Source organism: Camelus dromedarius, chromosome 30 (assembly GCF_036321535.1).
Source record: "Camelus dromedarius isolate mCamDro1 chromosome 30, mCamDro1.pat, whole genome shotgun sequence".
In the NCBI taxonomy this organism is placed as follows: Eukaryota; Metazoa; Chordata; class Mammalia; order Artiodactyla; family Camelidae; genus Camelus; species Camelus dromedarius.
The window spans coordinates 15,099,002-15,117,457 of record NC_087465.1 but is presented as its reverse complement, the minus strand read 5'-3'; the positions used below and the strand labels follow the sequence as shown (position 1 = coordinate 15,117,457).

The following is an 18,456-nucleotide window of genomic DNA, read 5'->3' as shown; positions in this document are numbered from 1 at the left end:
AGCTTTATAAACTTTAACTCATTTAGTAAAAATCAGCAAAAATGTGAGAATTTAAATTTTAAATCATGTGCAATTATTTGGTTGTATAAATTCCTGAAAGAAGTATGTGAGAGAATACGGTTGAATAATAGCAAAGAATGTTCTTGAACTAAATGTCACTTTTGATTATAATTATAAATGATTACAGATGATTATAAGTGAACATTTTGCTTTTAATGAAGGCATTCGGTTAAGGTAACTGCAAAACCAATTACGCAAAGAAAACTGCATTTTCCTACTGACCATGATTATACACTTGGGATATGTTTCCTAACTGAATTACCTCTTCTAAAACTAAGTTGGAAACTTTTGGTTAGAAAAGAGTTAAGGCTGTGGATACCACCTGCCCCACAGGAGATGGTTCACATGACAGATGAGTGAGTGAACAAGCAGCTCACTTATCCCATGCATTCTTCCTTGAACCATTCTTGGACCACTGTGCCACCCCCCACGCGTCTATCAGACCTCCAGTGTGGCCTCCGCACTGCAGAACTCAAAGGTCCTCATTTCACTTGATCTTTATAAGCAACATTTAACAGAGCTGATAATCCTTCCTGCCTTTCTTCATTTGGCTTCCAGGACATCAGGCTTCCCTGGCTTTCTTCCGAATTCTCAATTTCCTTTGCTGTTCCTCCTCACCCTCCCTACCTCCATACTGTAAAGTATGTGAGGGCTCCCTTCTTGACCATCTCTTCCCATCAATACTCATTCCCTTGATAATCTCATCTCTCTTCAAGTTGCATCTAAATTCTAACAAATCCTAATTTTATGTTCCAGATTAGACCACACATGTCTAACTGCATATTTGACAAGTTCACTTGTATATTTAAGCAAAATCTAAAGTTTAATCTGTCCAAAATTGAGTTCTAGCTTTCTCTATCAAAAGCTGGTCTAGCTACATTCTTCTCTAACTTAAAAAATGGTAATTCCAATACTTTCGGTTTCTCAGGCAAAATCTGCATAACCATATCCCACATGCAAAATCTGTTGGTGTTACCTCCAAGAAATAAAATCCCCATGATATACCCCATGATGCTGCAACTGGTGATGAATGAACAAGAACTTGGCCACTGTCCTGTCCTGATTCTCATGCTAAAGGTCTCATCTTCTGTTGTTTTTGGAGGAAGAGACTAGACTGGAGGGGTGGCGGGGGCAGACCACGTGGGATAACTGCAAGCATCTTTATCCTGGAAAGGGAGGAGGCAGAGACTGCTTCTACCTCCTCCAACCTCTTGGCATTGGGTTGGCAAAACAAGTATCAGTAACCTGCTGATCTCTGGAATCTCTGTAACCATTCTAGAAGTCAGTACAAGTCGAAAGTCCCCCATTGATATTTAAACCAGAATGGAAACTACCATCAGATTTCAAAACACTGCAGCCAGGGGTTGGATGGATTTAGACCTTGCACCAGATGTAGGAACTTCCAGCCTACTGGCTGCCTGGCGGGGCATTTAGTTTTGCAACAAGGCTTCCCTGAATTATTCAAGATTGATGTCATGCTTACAAAGGAGTTTTACTGTGTATCACACTGTGCTACTTCTCACCACCTTCAAGGCTACCCTCCCATCCCTAGCCACCATCAACTGTTGGATTAACTACTGCAATAGCCTTGAATCCCTGGCTCTCACCGCTGCCCCACCTCTCACCACTTAAAGTCTATTCTCAACAAAGCCAAAATGATTCTACCTGTAAGTAAGATCAGGCTATTCCTCAATTCAAATGGCTCAAATGGCTTTTTATCACTCCGACTTATCACTCAGAGTGAGTCTACACAATGGCGTGTGTCTGTTCTCCTCAGTTAAACCTCTGATCTCATTTTCTACATTACTTCCACACTCACTCTGTGCCAGCCACACAGGACCCCTCACTGAGTTGGGAGATTCAGGGTCTTTACAGCTGTTTCAGGAAAAGAAGAATATTTGTGTGTTTACTGCTGGGACTTGGATGGTGCCTGGCATTTGGTAAACTCCTAATCCCTGGTGAATGAAGGAATAAACAACATTAACAATTTCAAAATTTTGTGACATATTTCTGGGTCCAAGTGTTCCACTCTCCTAATGAAACTGCTTCTTGTCTCCTGCATTTCTAAGATCCTAGATTTGCTGCTTACATGTAATGAGGCACCTTTAATCTCCTAGAACTCTAGGGTAGCCACCAAATTCAACAGAACTGAGCTGTAACGTCACTCTCTTCCTATAGGCATTGCCATCTACGGTGCAACTTCTGAAAAGAAAAATACATTAAACTGAAGAGTCGATGCCTTCAAAACAAAAAACAAAACAACAAAAACTACGTATTTGAATTAAGGCTCTGTAAACGTTGAAATTTTGTAGACCAAGAAACTAAAATAAAACATAGCTTTATTGTATCTAAACAATATTAATGAAGTAAGATAAAAATAATTTAGGAAAAATAAACAAGCCATTTCAAATATAGAATAAAGAAACGTTAACAACTTTAAACACTAGTAACAGTCTTTAAACCAAGCAAGTTACCTCATATACCTTTCAGTGCATGTAGATTATACTGTATATCATTAAAAGACGTGAATATTTAATTTTTGAAAATTACCTGGCAAGTGCCAATATTGAGAGAACCATCATTTTAGGAACCAAGAGCTGCAATAAAATCTTAATTGCAGTGGAATTCCTGCCACTGTTAGCAAGATAAGAAGTGTATAAACATTGAGCTTTGGCTAAGTGAGTTATGAGGCCATCATTTCATTATCTGCATTTATTCTGGATATATGCCATTGGTGGGAAAAAATGTCAGAAATGTGGTTTCACGAGAGTCGCTTTGTGAGAGTTGTGAGAGCAACTCACAAACTAAAATCACTTTTTCAGGTTTGGATTCAGCTACAGATAGTCAGAAAGAGGGCAGAACCCAGACCAGCATCACCCTATTCAACAAGCTAGGTTATCCCTTGTCTAGTTTCTGGAATTATCTGCGGTGTTGAAGCCCAGAAGAAAAAGAACTCAATTTCCAATGTTAAGCATGACCATATAAAGAATATAAGTGACAGACTGGAACTAAGCCATTGTTTGCATCAAAATGCACCATGGACCGCAAGTACCACTGGTTGTTTGTCCAAGAGCCTCTGGCTGCCCAGCAGATGAACAGGTATCCAAATGGACTTGGTCCTACATTTGGAAAAAAAAAGCTGTGCAAAGCTTCTGCCCCTAGTCTCACCATATCTGAACTGAGCAAGCAGGTACATCCATCAACCCTCCCAGAAGAGCATCTGTCAACAGTCATCTAGAAGACATGGAAACAGTTGTAACAGTGGAAAATGGCTTACATTATTGGCATTATATAATGACACATATGTCATTTTTAGGTAATGTATCCTAATGTTGCTAAAGCACATTCTAGACTTAGGTACACTTTGAATCCCAGTGAACTACTTTGGATTTCAGCCAATCTCTAATGTTTTAGAGGCTCTATTAAAAATTTGTTACAGGAGATAAATACTCACTAATTTATTTTATTATTTACTTTCTAGAGCATTTGAGTATCTTTACTATTATTTCAGCAGCTCTACATTACAGGACAATTTTTAGTATGCCATGAATATTTTTAAAAATAGAAACAAAATCTTATTATTTGAAGAATTCATTCCTTCATCTTCAGCATTTCTAATTTCCATGTCAGTATCTCTGGTGTTGGTGAAACCCTACCTCCCAGAACTTTTATTATTTCAATTCCTCTTTCTAACTTGTCCTTCATATTTGTCTCATATATAATCCTGCCCATTCTTACATCCATCCCTTTGTTCAACACAGCTATTGAACATGCAACAATATTCACTCAACAAACATTTACTGAGTTCTGCTTCTGTGCATCAGGCACAGGGTTGTACAAATAAGTAAGGTACATCCTCACCCTTCTAGGAATTCAAAGTCTTGGAAAGGCAAATAAACATGTTAAGTGTTTATCTGTAACAAAATTTTAATACTATCAATAGGCTTGAATAAAATACTTACAGGAGCACAGAAGGAGTGGGACGGGGGACGAGTGCATCAAAGAAAACTCTACAGAAAAAGTTTGAGCTTAGTCTTGAGTTTTCAGGAGGAGACAGGAGGCACAGAGGAACTAAATTAGCAAAGAGGCACCGAGGCATGAGAAAACGTGGTTATCTTTAAGAAGACTGTACAGTTTAATGTGAACACAGATTCAAATAGATGCAAATGAGCTGAGGGTACGGGGTATGGTGTACTAGACGTGCCTCCTTTTGTTGGTTAATCAAGGGGGCTTTAACTTGTGAGCAGCAGAAAGTTAACCGAAGCTCTGGGCAGCTGAGTAACCACCACAGATCTCTTTGAGTGAAAAGAGATATAGTAAAACAGTGAGGGAGGTGGAATACAACAGAAATACAGCAGAAGTGGACTAGGATAGTCTGCTGTCCGGGAAGCTGCGGTACAGATCTCGGGTGAGACAACAAGCACGGGTTAGGATGAAATAGAAGAGATGGATTCAAAAGACATTTCTGAGACGATCTAAAGAATGAGGCAAGTTAACTGTGGATTTCTGTTTGTGTGTGTGTATTATGTGGACGTGGGTAGAGGGAATGAGACCAAGGCAGGTGGTCAGGACAGGCCCAATGTTCTGTTATTTGTTTGTTTGCTTTTCATTTAGAGGGGATGAGGCAGACGTCCATGACATCCACTGAGAAAGGATCCAAGAGGGAAGCAGGACCAAGGGCAAGGGTGGAACGAACGCAGTTCATTTTCTTTCTAGACATCTGAAACCTGAAGTAACTGGGGAGCAACATTACATGGAGATGCCCCAGTGGGCACCGGAAATACAAAACCAAAGCCCAAAGAGGATTGCTGGATACTGTAGACTGTGAAGCCATCAATAGACGGACAGGATGTAAGGTCAAAGGAGTAGATCAGGTTCTGCAGGAAGGGGGAAGGTCAAAAGCAAAACCTTGGGGAATAAAGCTTCCAAAAGATGAGCAGGAAGCAAGAACATGTTGAAGAAATAACCCGAAAAATAAAAGAACCAAGTGATGGGATGAAAACCCATGCAAAGGAAAAGCTGGTTGAAAACAAAAGAGTCAACAGCATCAAATATCTTATCTCACTGCAGCCTGTGTGGTGTATATTCCTACACCGACTTTACCAGTGAGAAAAGCAAGGCTCAGAACGGTTGCTGACTGTCGGACTTCACATCCCAGTAAGCAGCATGGGAACCTAGGTCCGAAGCCAGTGTTTTTTCCTCAAAATACCACTGCAACTTCAGCAACAGCTTCCTTTGATGACCTAAATGCTCCAGTTTTTCAATGTACCCGAAACTAAATGCTGGTAGTCTCTCTCCTTAGGACTGCTGGTTTCTGGAATTAATAATTCATTTCTCCCCTCCCTGATTCTGCTCCAGGTCTTTGCTTTCATCAATGGACTCTGCTTCTAGTCCACCCCACGTTTGTCCGTTCCTCTTCTGAGATATGCCCTCCACTCTTGGCCATAATTCCTGGTCCTGACCGCCCTCTGGAAACAACAGAAACCGCATCTTCCTCTCCGTCAGGAATATTCCATTACTCTCTGCTCCCTTGGCATCATTCATACATGTAAACAGGGATTCTGCGTCCTTGCTTATTTGAAAAGTTTCAAATGTGTCTACACTTTCTTCTCAACCAGCCTGTAAGGTCTTCACAGGAAGATGTGGCCTTCCAGAGTCCATTTTTAACCCTATTAATTAAATGAGCCCGAGAGTAAGGGTAAGGATATGATGTTAATAAATGTGGATGTGGCTTGGCTGCCACAGGTTCAAGAACAAAGAGCAGACTAAGACAAGCACCAAATGTAAGTAAGGGAACTGGCTATTCGAACTTCTATGTAATATGGCACGTAGAGTGTCAGAGGCCAAAAGTGGCGGCACTAACCTAGGGCATTGCAGCTTTTATAGGAAATAGCTCTTAGGTTAGCTTTTAATATTGTTTTATCAAAATAAGTACACTTAAAACAACTATTTGAATAAATTTTGTTTTCACAAGTTGATCAACATCTCTGCTTATTATTAGGCAAGACATAAATGAACAGTATTTGAAATGAAATGATACTGCTCCTTTAGATGTGCCCTTAAATGCGTATTCTAGAAAAGGTGCTCCCGTGTGACAGCCGAGCAATAAACTCCCCTGCAGCCCAGTTACTGGCCAAGACACAGCTCCAGGGCTAATGGTATCTAAGGGCAACACAACATAAACCCTGGCTGGTTTCTGAATCTACATTTCAAGGATAGACTGAAACCAGTGAAACTAAAAAGGAACTCACATAAATACCCTAGACCAGACATCATACAATAGGCAGTTATTTTCTTTGGAAGTCAGACACAAAAACGAATCACAGAACTGCTCTTTCATTATTTCCATATTACTTGAAACACACACAGATATTCTCGGACTTCTTTTTGTGGGTTTGAACTCCCAAGTTCTTCCTTATTTTAAATAAAAAGCAGCTGAATACCCATCCACATGGAATAAGCAGACAGTGGCCTACTCGGAAAGGCTCCACAGTGGGTTCGTTCTGTTTGAGAGCTCGCAGATGAAGAGGTCGTAGAATTCTGTACTTTGAACAAATACTTTAAAATACACAAAAAAGCAGAAATGTGAGACATTACAGATGGAATGTCCTGCACAGAACGTTGCAAAGGGCTAACAATTTCCTTAGCTATTCTATTTAAACGGTAGAAGGAGACATAAAATTGGTTATATGTCTTAGTAACATTTACTGAGACCTTGCAACAGTAACACACTTGATAATGAGCTAGACTTTACATAGGTCATCTCATTTCTCATGTAACCCTCACAACAACAACTCTCCGAGGTGAGTACACGTGCTAGACAAAAGGAAACTGAAGTAGAGAGAAATTAGTAAGTTGCTCAAAGTCACACAGCTCTTCAGTATCAGTGCCCAAATTTAAACCCAGATGGCAGAACTGTTGGCCCTGATCCTTAATCTCTGATGAGTTCTCTTAAGTGCTACCTACTTTCTTCAGGGTAAAATATTTTTCTAGTAAAAGTTAAAATAATATAATGAAATATTTTGTAATGGGTAACGTGAACTTAGAACTTCCATGTTTCATGAAAGTTATCTACATAAAGAATACCCAACAAAACTAACGTAAATGCAAAATAAAAAAAAAAAGAGGAAAAACTAGAATGCATTAAAATTTACTGCCCCTGAAATGTATCCAAAGGAGAAAAGTTATCCCTCATGTTCAATAAATAAGTTTTGTCCCCAATGATTATTTATTATCACTCTCTGCTAGTGCATTCCGAATTCATGCAAGTAGAATAACACATTTTTGAAAATTTTTCTAAATATTTAGGATATAAAGTACCCTAATACCAATGAGTTATAGTCTTTAAAAAGTAATTTTGTTTCCCAAACTTGCTAATTTACTTTAAGAGTGAATATAAGGTTATTAAGGATAAGTCACACATATCTATTTAATCCTTTGCCCAGGCTTATTTTCACACTTCAAAGTTCACAAATAAATCCAGAAGAAAAAAAAAATTGCCAAAGCATTCCTTAACATAAAGCAACCACATGCCAAGGAGGCGGAGGGTGGGAAGGGATAGACTGGGATTTCAAAATTGTAGAATAGATAAACAAGATTATACTGTATAGCACATGGAAATATACACAAGATCTTATGGTAGCTCACGGATAAAAACATGTGACAATGAATGTATATATGTTCGTGTATAACTGAAAAATTGTGCTCTACACTGGAATTTGACCAAAATTGTAAAATGATTATAAATCAATAAAAAATGTTTAAAAAAAAAGTAAAGCAACCACAGAAAGTTACATTTTACAGTATGTCTTTAACGTTACATACTTCTAAGAAACAAAGGATCATGGAAATTATACAAATCTATATCTATCTATGTGTGTGTACATATATATGTACATCAGCCTTTTGGAAAGCTTCGTCAAATGATTGGTCCTTGATTTTTTCAGATCCACTATTCATAAGAAGGTTGCATCAGTTAAAAATTAGGAAGCAATTATTCTATTAAATCACTCAAAAGCAAATATACCAGCTGTTCAGTATTTTCAGGATAGGAATCTTTCTCCTAAAAGTAGAACTTAAAGCACTTAGCAGGAACATTACATCTAAAGGTATTTAATTCTACTCTGAAATTCAAAGAGCTCTAAGAATGAAAGGAATACTCACTCACAAAAGAATATGCAGAAGAAGATACTCTTGAAGAAAATCTTTTTTAATTTCACACAGGACAAATGGTAAAAGATTAAATACTATCATAAGCGAATTTAACCATGGAGGCTAAAAGCATCATTAAACATTTCTATGTACATACCATTTGAAAAATTTCCTTACCATATACTCCATATTAGAAGCTGTTGGATACACCTGACTTCGTAACTTATTATGAAGGTCCAAGATACTCTGCATGTCATTGTCTGTGATGGCCCTTTTCCCTCTTTGCTTGGCCGTCCACCACTCACCATCCTCATCCATGTACTTTTCCAAAAGTTTCTCCAATAAAGTGGCATTAGGAACCACCATGGCTGGAATCGCTCTAGCCATGAACAGCACTGTGGTTACTCTGAGCCACTCCCGCGCGGTACACTTCATAATGAGTGATCTCAGGATTTCCCCGGGAAAATCTCCAAGACAGGCTCTTCCACTCCTTTTGGCTATAAAGACATGCAGTGTGATTAGGGTGAAAATCCTGGCAGATATTAATTTTCTAATAACAAAAATAACACAACAGTTACAAAGGGAGTGAGCCTGTTTGATGTGACTATATAATGCCAGCAAATGGGCATGCACTTTTTGAAATAAATTTTCTCCAACCCGTTTTTCCTACAAAGGACTTTTCACAACGCATTGTTTCCATAAAACAGTCAGCTCTATGTCTCAAGATAATGTACACGAGGCCAAAAATAAAAGGCAAAAGTAACCCAGAAGAGCCAAAGCTTTTAAATACTTTCTGAATTACGAAGCTTTAAATGGCTATATATTACAAACAGCCTGCAGAGGGTATTACGTACCTGGAATGTTTTATCAATCAAACCACAGGCCCATGTTTCTCTATCTGTTTTAAGGTACTATTTTATCTTAGTGTCCCATCTCTGGTTCACATACATTCAGAATGTCCACAATATTATGAATGTTTTAAAGCAGTACAAAATGTTACTCATATATATATCGGTGGGTACTTCTAGAGGGACCAGTGAATTAATGCGAGTGAATGGTCAAGGTCACTGGGGTAAGCCTCCTCTGATCCAGGCACAGGTCAAGAAGAACTCAATCACTGTTTCCTAGAAAGTGTGCGCTAAATTGTGACCCGCTCCCGATAAAGCCAACAGTTCCCGGGCAGCTTCAGAGCTTTTCCTCTCCTGCGCCTCAGGAACACTGTTCCCTGAGCCCAAACGGAAAGCGCGCGACAGAAGGTGAAACTCACAAAGTCACTTCCAAAAACGAGCTCCCACAAACCCCCATCGCGGCTGCTTTCTGAGTAGCCCACCCACCCTCTGTGTCTGACCACACTCTGCAAGTTGTTGTTGTTGTTTCAATACAGAAGTTTAAGCAGGAAAAAAAGTAGAAAGGACAAGGTGGCAGCCTGCAGACCCAGCGATGCGGCTTTACAAACGCCCTTACCTCTCCAGTGTGAAGTTCCCTACGAGAGCTGAGCCAAACGAGACGGCCGGCCTCCCGCAGCCGCCCGCAGCCCGCACACGCGACTGCACACACACGGCCCGGCTGGGGCAGCGCCGGGGCGGGGCGCGTCCTCGGGCGACCAGCGCGCTGGCTGCAGGGGGACGCGAGCCTCGGCCTCCGCGGGTCCCCTGGGCCCTGGAAGAAGGAGCAGTCACAACGCTCCAAACTTAGAGCCTGAGTTTTGGGGCGGAAAGGCAGCTGCCTAGTTGGCCGGCCAGGGTGGGCGCCCGAGCGTCTCGGGGCGTTATCTGCAGGAGCGAGGGGCGGGGACACAGGCTGGGGTGGCGGCGAAGGCTGGAGGCGACGCCGCGCTCCCGCTCGGTGCAGAGCCGCCGCCGCGCGCAGAGCCGGGCGCCGAGCGCTTCCGCCGCCGCCTCGAGCTCCCGGGCATTTATTGCGGCCCCGGCGCGCGCGCACGTGACGTGGGCGCCCCTCCTCGCCCACCCCCGCCGCTCCCCAGCCCTGGACGCCGGCCCGCGGCGGGAGCGAGGAGCGGCCGCCCTGCTTCTCCCCGCCCCCTCCTCACCCGCGCGCCCAGCGAGGCCTGGACGCTGGCCCTTTGTGGGTGTGCTCTGCGCTTTAGGGACCCGGGCGTGGGAGGTCCGGACCCTGTGGGAGGCGTCTGCCAGGAGGGCCCCAACTCCTCTCGCCCCCACATCTACCCAGCTTTCTGAGATCCTTCTACCAGGTCCTTCCAGAAGAGATACTGAAATGACTTTAACAGCCCTTACATGGAAAGCCAGCTGCCCTAGAGTGTGCGGAGGGGTGGGGGTGGGATTTTGGAGAATCAGAAGAGAAACTGGGGGTTGGGGGTAGGGCAGGCCGGGCAGCGGAAGGCTTTTCCTTTATTTTCTCCAAGGGGCCACTTCCATTTCCAGGACCCGTTAGAGGGTCTATCGTTTAGACCATTAGCGTCTAGAATTGGGAAGTTGTTCTTTTTGGCTCCCTTAAAACCTTAATGATGGTGACCAAATTGGGGAAGGGATTTCACAGAATGGTGGATGATCTGTAACTCGGGATTGTCTGACAATTGAGAACGCCACTTCGTCCATAAAATAAGTGGCACTCGCGTCCTAACGTGCCCACGCACTTTTTTCCCCCTAAAGATATAAACATTTATGAAGTTGATATAAAGGGTAGCCTCAATTAATTTATCAGAGCTACCTGGACAGGAATTCAAAACGTAAACCTGATAGAATTGATAGGGAAATGATAAGAAAAGTACTAATTTTAAATTCATAGTCTCACCCTAGCTAACGTGGTGCTGCTTCTACGGGTTTGTTTTTTATTAAGCAGCCTTTCTTTAATTCATTTATCTTTGCTTCCCCTCTGCAGTGAGCCATGAACTCATTTTCTTAGTCTCTACATGCTGAAGTACATAGCACAGGATCAAAAAGAATAAAAACTTCTGAAAGTAATTCCCAAACCATTCCAAGTCGCTAGCTGTCTCTTTCCACCAGCCATTTACACTTTATCAAACCTAAAAATTCCAATCTAAGCCTCTGGTGAACATGAAACTTCCTTGCTTCCTCTCACAAACATGACCTATCAGAAGGGCAGAGAAGTTGAAAGGTTTTGGCGCACATACAACTTTCTTGGAAAGTGTAGTTTTGCAATTTTATAGCAGCTTAAGCACCAAAGAGACTGTTACATTTGTACTTTTCAAATATTTATTACTCTCATGCATTGGCTTTCTCTCCTGGAAATTGATGGAAGACCCCAAAGTTTGTTATAAAAGAATGATCATTTGTCACAACAGAAGAACAAATTTATATACTGCAATTTTAATGTGATATTGAAAGTATACTGAGTGTCAAATAAAGAATAATTAAAAGTAATAGCATTACTTGAAACATTTTAAAAGAGACTTTAAGTTGGGAAGAAGGGGATTAAGATGGTAAGAAAATGAAGTTAAGTTCATTGACTCTTGAATGTTTCCATTATCAACTTTTTCACACAATATGCAAGGCAGACACCTAAAGAATTGCATTAGAGAAAATTAGATTTGGTTTTAAGGTTTTAATTCCAAAACATTCTCCAGGCAAGAATAAAAGTTTACAATCTTTGTCTCAGTGTTTCTGTTGGCTTCCAATTTGGTACTGCAGGTCATATTTGTACAAAAAACAATGATTTATACATTCACCATATTAAGCATTAACACTTCAATAATATATCTGATTTAATATGATGCTGGAAATGCCATTTTGAAGTGTAGTCAAACACAATATTCTGGAATAATCTAAGATGATACTGCTCACTATTTTATTTGTTGTTGAGAAATCTGTGTGTAGACAGAAGAAAATGTCACCAAATTCATGTAAATGGGGCACTTTGGTTTGTGGCTAAGGCTGTTACTTGTAAAGCCATGGTTGTTTTTAGCATTACTACTTTCTTGTGGGAGAGACTGTTGGTTGCCTAACCCCAAACCAGCCTTCCACCCACTTTCTTCTAAGCCCATAGCCTCCAATTTATCAGGGGGTGTTCACCCTCTCAACTGGGATCCTTAAGAGGTGAATGTTGAGTAGTTAAAGGCAGTCATCATACTCCATTCCTCCTACCAGTGACTGACTTAGCATGGACATGCCTTGCAACCCTGGCTACAGAAAGAAAAGAAGAAATGTGCTCAGGGGTGAAGAGAAGGGCTGGCAAGGATTGTCTTTTCTGATTAAAACAAAAGGAGACAGATGCAAAGCAAGAAAATATCCCTTTAGGCGCTGATGTGTACATTTGTGAAATTGAAAGATGCACCTGTTACTGTGTGAAGAAGAACAAGCCTGAGGACGGATTTATCATCTTGCCTGAACAGAAAGACAGATAGTGCCTGAGTCTCCTTGCCTCTGAGCAATCATTGAGCACCTAGCCTCCGTTTTTCTAGCCATAAGAGATAGTAAATATATTATTTAAGTCACATTGATTTGTCAGTTCAGTTACTTGCAGTGCAAAACAGTCTAACTGATGCATTTCTGCAAAGAAGATACCTTCCGCAGACACTGTTGTATTCACTCCATGCTGCTGCTGCTATTACGTTCTGCTCATGTGCACATTTAGGAGCTGTCTTTAAATATATTCATATGTGCTCTTTCTATCCCTTACTTGCAAAATCGGGTACATATTCATCTCTAGGTATTTCATCCACTGTGTAGTTTCATGACCCCAAACCTTAATCTCAAGCTGAGGCACACTGGCTGTTCTATCACCACATTGCTGGTAAATCCATCCTCTATTCGGGATTAAGGATAGAATTCATGTCCTGTTTTGGGAGGTGGAATTAGTGTAGCACAGTGTTTTATAGCATGCAATTTTAAATTAAGATGCCTGAGTTAGTTTCATGATGTGTCACTAGTCCTGGGGTCTTGATTATCCTGCTTGGCCTCTATGAACCCTGGATCCTCTTCTCTGTAAGGGAAGAAATAACAGTAGCCATTTCACTTTGTCACTTTGTGCATTCAAATGGGTTAATACAAGCAAGCACTTAAGACAGATAAATAGAAAGTACCCAGTAAGAGTTAAATATTATTATTGTAAGAACTAAAGTAGAGGATTTTTAGTCACTATTTTATAAACTCAGTGGGCTTTAATCAAAGCATTGTGCAGTTTAGGAGTTTAATTTTTAAATAGAAGGTAGAAATAACTGGCCATACATGTGAAAAACAATCTATAATGTTTCTGGCAGTGCGTAGTGAATTGTCCTCTCACATCTGATAAAGTATTCAATTCTGTTTATGTAGGACAGTTTCCGTTTTTATCCAAAGCAGCCGTTTGTCTCTGCCTCAAGATGGTCACACCTAAGTCTTTCTATTCTAACTACAAGTGTGTAATCAATTATTAAAACCTGATTTTTGAAATGTCACATACATATGTTGAAGTGCAAAAATCTTAAGTGTACAGCTCAATAAAATTTTACAAAGTTAACTCATTTGTGTAAAAACCACTCAGATCCAGATGAGAACGTAAACATTTTTTAGAAGCTTCCTTTGTGCCTCTTTCCTGGTGCTTCCTCCCCAAAGGTAGGTAATATTCTAACTTCTTATCCAAAGTTAGTTGTGCCTGTTTTTAATCTTTACATGAATGGAATCATACAGTAGACGACGATTTCATTGTCTGACTTCCTTTGTTTTTTGTTTCTTTCATACAGTATGTCTGCAAGATTCATCCATGTTGTTGTGTAAAGCAGTAGTTTGTTCTTTTTTTTTTTTGATGAGCGTTCCACAATTTTTTTTACCCATTCTGTTGTTGAATATTAATAGTCCAGTTTAGAGTTATTAAAAATAATGCTACTAAGGGCATTTCTGTACATATCTTTTTGTATGCAAAGTCACACTTTATTTTTTAAGCGATATTGCTGGGAGTAGAACTGCTGGGTCCTAATATATACTTATGTACAATTTGAGTAGCTAAATTGGGTTGTATACCTTTTTTTTTTTTTACTGATTTGTAGGAATATTCTGTAAGCATTGTGAACATGTCCTTTTTAGATATAAAGGATATTATAAACTTTTTATTCCTTTTCCCTCTTTGCCTTTTCACTCTCTTAATCATGTCTCTTGATGAACAGAGTGTTCTAATTTTAATGATTTCCAATATCTCAGTCTTTTCCTTAATGGTTAGTGATGTGTGTGACCTGTTGGATAAATATTTGCCTATCCCCAAATCATGAAGAAAAATCTCCTATGTTATCCTCTAGCTTTATTATTTTACATTTTACAATCAGGTCTTTGATCCATTTGGAATGGATTTTTATGTTATGTTATGACAAGGGAGTAATTGAATTTTTAAAGAAAGATAGCAATGATTATATTAAAAGCCTGTATTTCTTATAGCCATCAATATAAAACTCTTTGTGAATTTGTTCTGGAAAAAAATGTAAATTTTAGAGTTAAGAGGTAGAAAAATGTCTTTGTTCTTTAATCTAGAGTTATGATGCTTTCATCAGATTATTTGAAAATACAAATGCTGAGATCCACGTTGATGACATAACTTGAAAACTCCTTAATCTGTCTCCTGATGTACAGGAAAGTAATTATTTTAAGCTTCTTTTTAGATTTGCAGATGACCTATTTTTTCATCCATTTGAAGCCTGATCTGCAATCACTAAGTACACTAAGTGCAACTACCACCCATATGCATTGAAAAAATATTTCAGTAATTTCTGTACCTGCTTCTGTGACTTTCTTGGCACTGTTTCCACTGGTTGAAGTCTCTTCCACTTATTTTGCTTTGAATATTCACACTCTAACCGCTCTTTTCCACAAAGATGTTCACTGATCCAATCCACCATTTTCTGTAATGGTTTGCCTCTAAAGCTTATCAATTTCTGTTGTATAAATTATGGCTATTCTTGTATCTGTCTTATCTCTCCAACAGTGCTACAAACTCCTTAAAGAAACAATCATGTTTATGTGACCTGTTATTAGTTACAACATATGTTAAATGAACAATTAAATTAATTAAATTTGGATTTTTGGAATATTTTGTATTGCCCAGGAAAGTACACACATGTCCCTGGATGTACAAGCCTTTGGGTGGGAGCACTGGAATCTATAAAAATAAGAAAGTTCCACATCATGCTAGAGATGACTGTTACCTAGAGATTTTTCTTTTGAAGGAAGTATCTTATATTGAAACAGACACTTGACGTTTATGTCATAAATGATCTATAAAGCAGAAAGGCACTGAAGATTAATGTGCCATGGCATAACTGGTCTTCACAGTATCTCCAGACCCATTACCATTAGTGGTTCTTCAGGGCAAAAGTTTGAGGAGTACTGCCCTACGCCATTCATTGGCAAAGTTCATGTGTGTAAACTTTTCTTTAAAAAAAAAAAATACAATCCACTTCTAAACCATTTATTCTTTTCACTATATCATTTCTAAATTCATAGGGAAATGTTTCCTAAAGTAAAGAGAGAGGAGTCAAATATTTATATAAAAGTATATTTCAGAACATTGCTCTACCTGATGGATGTTCTACTATGTCTGTTTTATCTATTGATGGCTTCTATTTCCCTAAGTCTCTTAATGAAGATCTGGCACGTGTGTATTGTCAGCATCTGCTGCATTGCAGATCACAGCAGGAGCTGACGATGCAAAACTGAAAAGAGCTATTCATTAATAGAAAACTGTCCATCCTGGTTAAAACCCTGTATTTTAATTTCTTTAAATCAGAATATCCACAACAGTAGGTGATGCTCAAAACTTTTTAAGTTAAAGAAGTCTCTCTGAAGTACTCCAGGGTGGCATGAGAGCTCTGCAGCTTCCTCTTTTGATGATCACTTTTCTTTCTAGATCTGCAGAAGTGCTTCACAGTGTGGCTGTGTTAGGGGTTGCCTTTCAGGTTTACCGGGAAGGGCTGTTGAAAGGCAAGCATTATAAAAGGAAAAGTTATCTACTCTTTCGTCTACAGCATTAATGTCAGAGACAGGCTTTTTATCCTAATAAAAGGAGGATGAAAAAGTTCTCAACTAACATTAGCTAACCCATAAAGGAACAGTTGGCAAAACCCTGCAGTCTACTTTTAATGGAAATTTTAAAGACTCATATTTAACAAGAGTGAAAAAATTAAACTCTCTGATGTTTTTCTGCAAATACATACCATCCACAATTAAATAATTTTCTCCATAATTATAAAATATAAAAATTATATATATGTATAAGTGTAGGTAGTATTTGAATGTTAAACATTATTTCACTAGAATATGAGAGATTAAAAACATTTAATTTTAATTAAATCAGTTATAGAGGAACACACCACAAATATGGAAGAAAATGTGCTACTTTTTGTTTACTATAATTTATCTCTAGGTATTCTCCTAGAATTAGCTCCAGAATTAGCAGAGATTTTTTTTCTAAGTGCTTTGGAATTAAAAAGAAAAGAACATGATGCAACTACGAAATAACAGTTTTCAGAGATAATGATTTGATAAATAATAAACAGAGCACGTGGACAAATTGGAAATATGCTTAAATAAGCAGCTCCACAAACAAATCTGAAGCTTTCACAGCCTCAACACTGTGTAACTGCATTATTCACGGAAGGTGCCTTTTGCTTCTGTTCCTGTCTTGCTTTATGCTGTTCCCTTAACTCAGGTCCCCACTCTTGGCATCTCTGCCTCCTAAATATTCCTGTCTGGGCCCTCTGCCCAAATTTTTCCCCAGATTATAACATTGTTCTCAGTTGTTGCATGTGTTTCTCTGCCCCTTCCTTTCAAAGTTTCATCTCAGATTCTAAATCAAAAAATTGTCCTAATCGTCCTTATGTAGAAGTGTTCTACCTACACTCTTAAATTTCCATAGTCACTAAAACTTGGAAGAAAAGCCAAAGTTGATGGTAAGAATGCTTTTTTTAGACTTGGGAAGATGCTATTATTAAAGTGGAAGGGTTAAATACACTGGTGATCCAGACATTTCGATCTTTAAAATATAAACTCTTTTATATAGAAGAAATCCTTAGCAAAATATATTCATAATGAACTCATAATGAGCAAGATTAAATTTAACATATACTTTTCTAGAGTTTAGGTGTAAAAAATGTGACATTTCAAAGGAAGTGGCTTTTCATGATTTTTTTAAAGCATTCATTGAAAGCCACACATGTACCAGCTAGTGTGAGACTGAATTGCAGTTGACCCTAAGCAACAAGGGTTTGAGCTGAGCAGGTCCGCTTACCTACAGCTTTTTTCCAATAAATAGGTATTACAGTACTACACAATCGGGGTAAGTTAGACAAGGATTTTTGACTGCAGGGGGGGTTCTGGTGCCTTAAACCCCATGTTATTCAAGGGTCGACTGTATTTGCCTACAAATCTTTCTCTTGCCATTGGCCTTGACGTTGGCCATTTGACATGCTTTGCTCAACATAATATGAATAAAAACCAAGAATTTTGGAGGCTTGGCAATTTCCACCCACCCTTTTGGAGTTTCTGCTTTTTGTCATGAGAAGAGCATGTCCAGGTGGCTGTTGCTCCTTTAGTTTGGGTAGAACTGAACCAGTCTAAACCCTGGGGTCCAGCCTCGTCCATGGGAGGTCAGCCAAGACCAGAGCCAATTTGTCAGATCCCTGAACACCCAATAAATATTTCTATAATGCCTCCAAGATTTAATGTTGAGTGCTTCACAAAAGTATCACAGCCAAAACTGACTGATAAATACTTTTATATTTAACACATCAACATTATAACAATCCTGTGAAATATACATTACTGATGCTCAGAAAGATAAAGTGACCTGCACAGCATTTGATGATAAATCTTTCCCTCAAAGCCAATGTGCTCACCATGACACCCCTCTCCCTGCCACCACTCCTTCCCTGACCCCACTGCTCCTTTCTCTTCCAGGTGCCAGTAAAGAATATTTAGAAAATGCAAAACTTGAAAGTAGGGAACAGGAGTTAAGAAGTAGCAAACTAATAGACAACATGTATGCCAAGTATTTTGTTTTGAAGTTTCTAAATCTTCCTCATGACTAAATACCCTCATTTGTGACTTTTAACATTTGGGAACATTTTTGTGAGCCTTAGCAAAATGCTGACTGATGTATCATAACAAAATAACAAAGACAAATAAGTAGTGGTGTCTGTGTGACCTAACCAGTGAGAGTATAAGAATGAAAGGTATCATGAGATTCCACGATTATCTAGGGGTAGAGATTGCTCCTCTTTGGAAGAATTGTATCACTTCTCTAAATAATTTCTTGGCCTGTAAATTTCTGTTTTAGTTAGTTCCA

General features: G+C 39.2%; 1 protein-coding gene across 1 annotated transcript in view; it reads right to left on the bottom strand.

The window, feature by feature from the left end:
• The window catches only part of CRISPLD1 (cysteine rich secretory protein LCCL domain containing 1), a 43,076-nt gene extending 32,992 nt beyond the window's left edge, over positions 1 to 10,084 (bottom strand). The window contains exons 1-2 of the mRNA XM_010979412.3: positions 9,676 to 10,084; positions 8,389 to 8,708 (exon numbers count right to left, since the gene is read on the bottom strand). Of these exons, the coding sequence (XP_010977714.1) occupies positions 8,389 to 8,646 (258 nt within the window). The 5' untranslated portion in view covers positions 8,647 to 8,708; positions 9,676 to 10,084. The remainder of the gene's footprint in view (positions 1 to 8,388; positions 8,709 to 9,675) is intronic.
• Between the last annotated feature and the right edge of the window lie 8,372 nt (positions 10,085 to 18,456).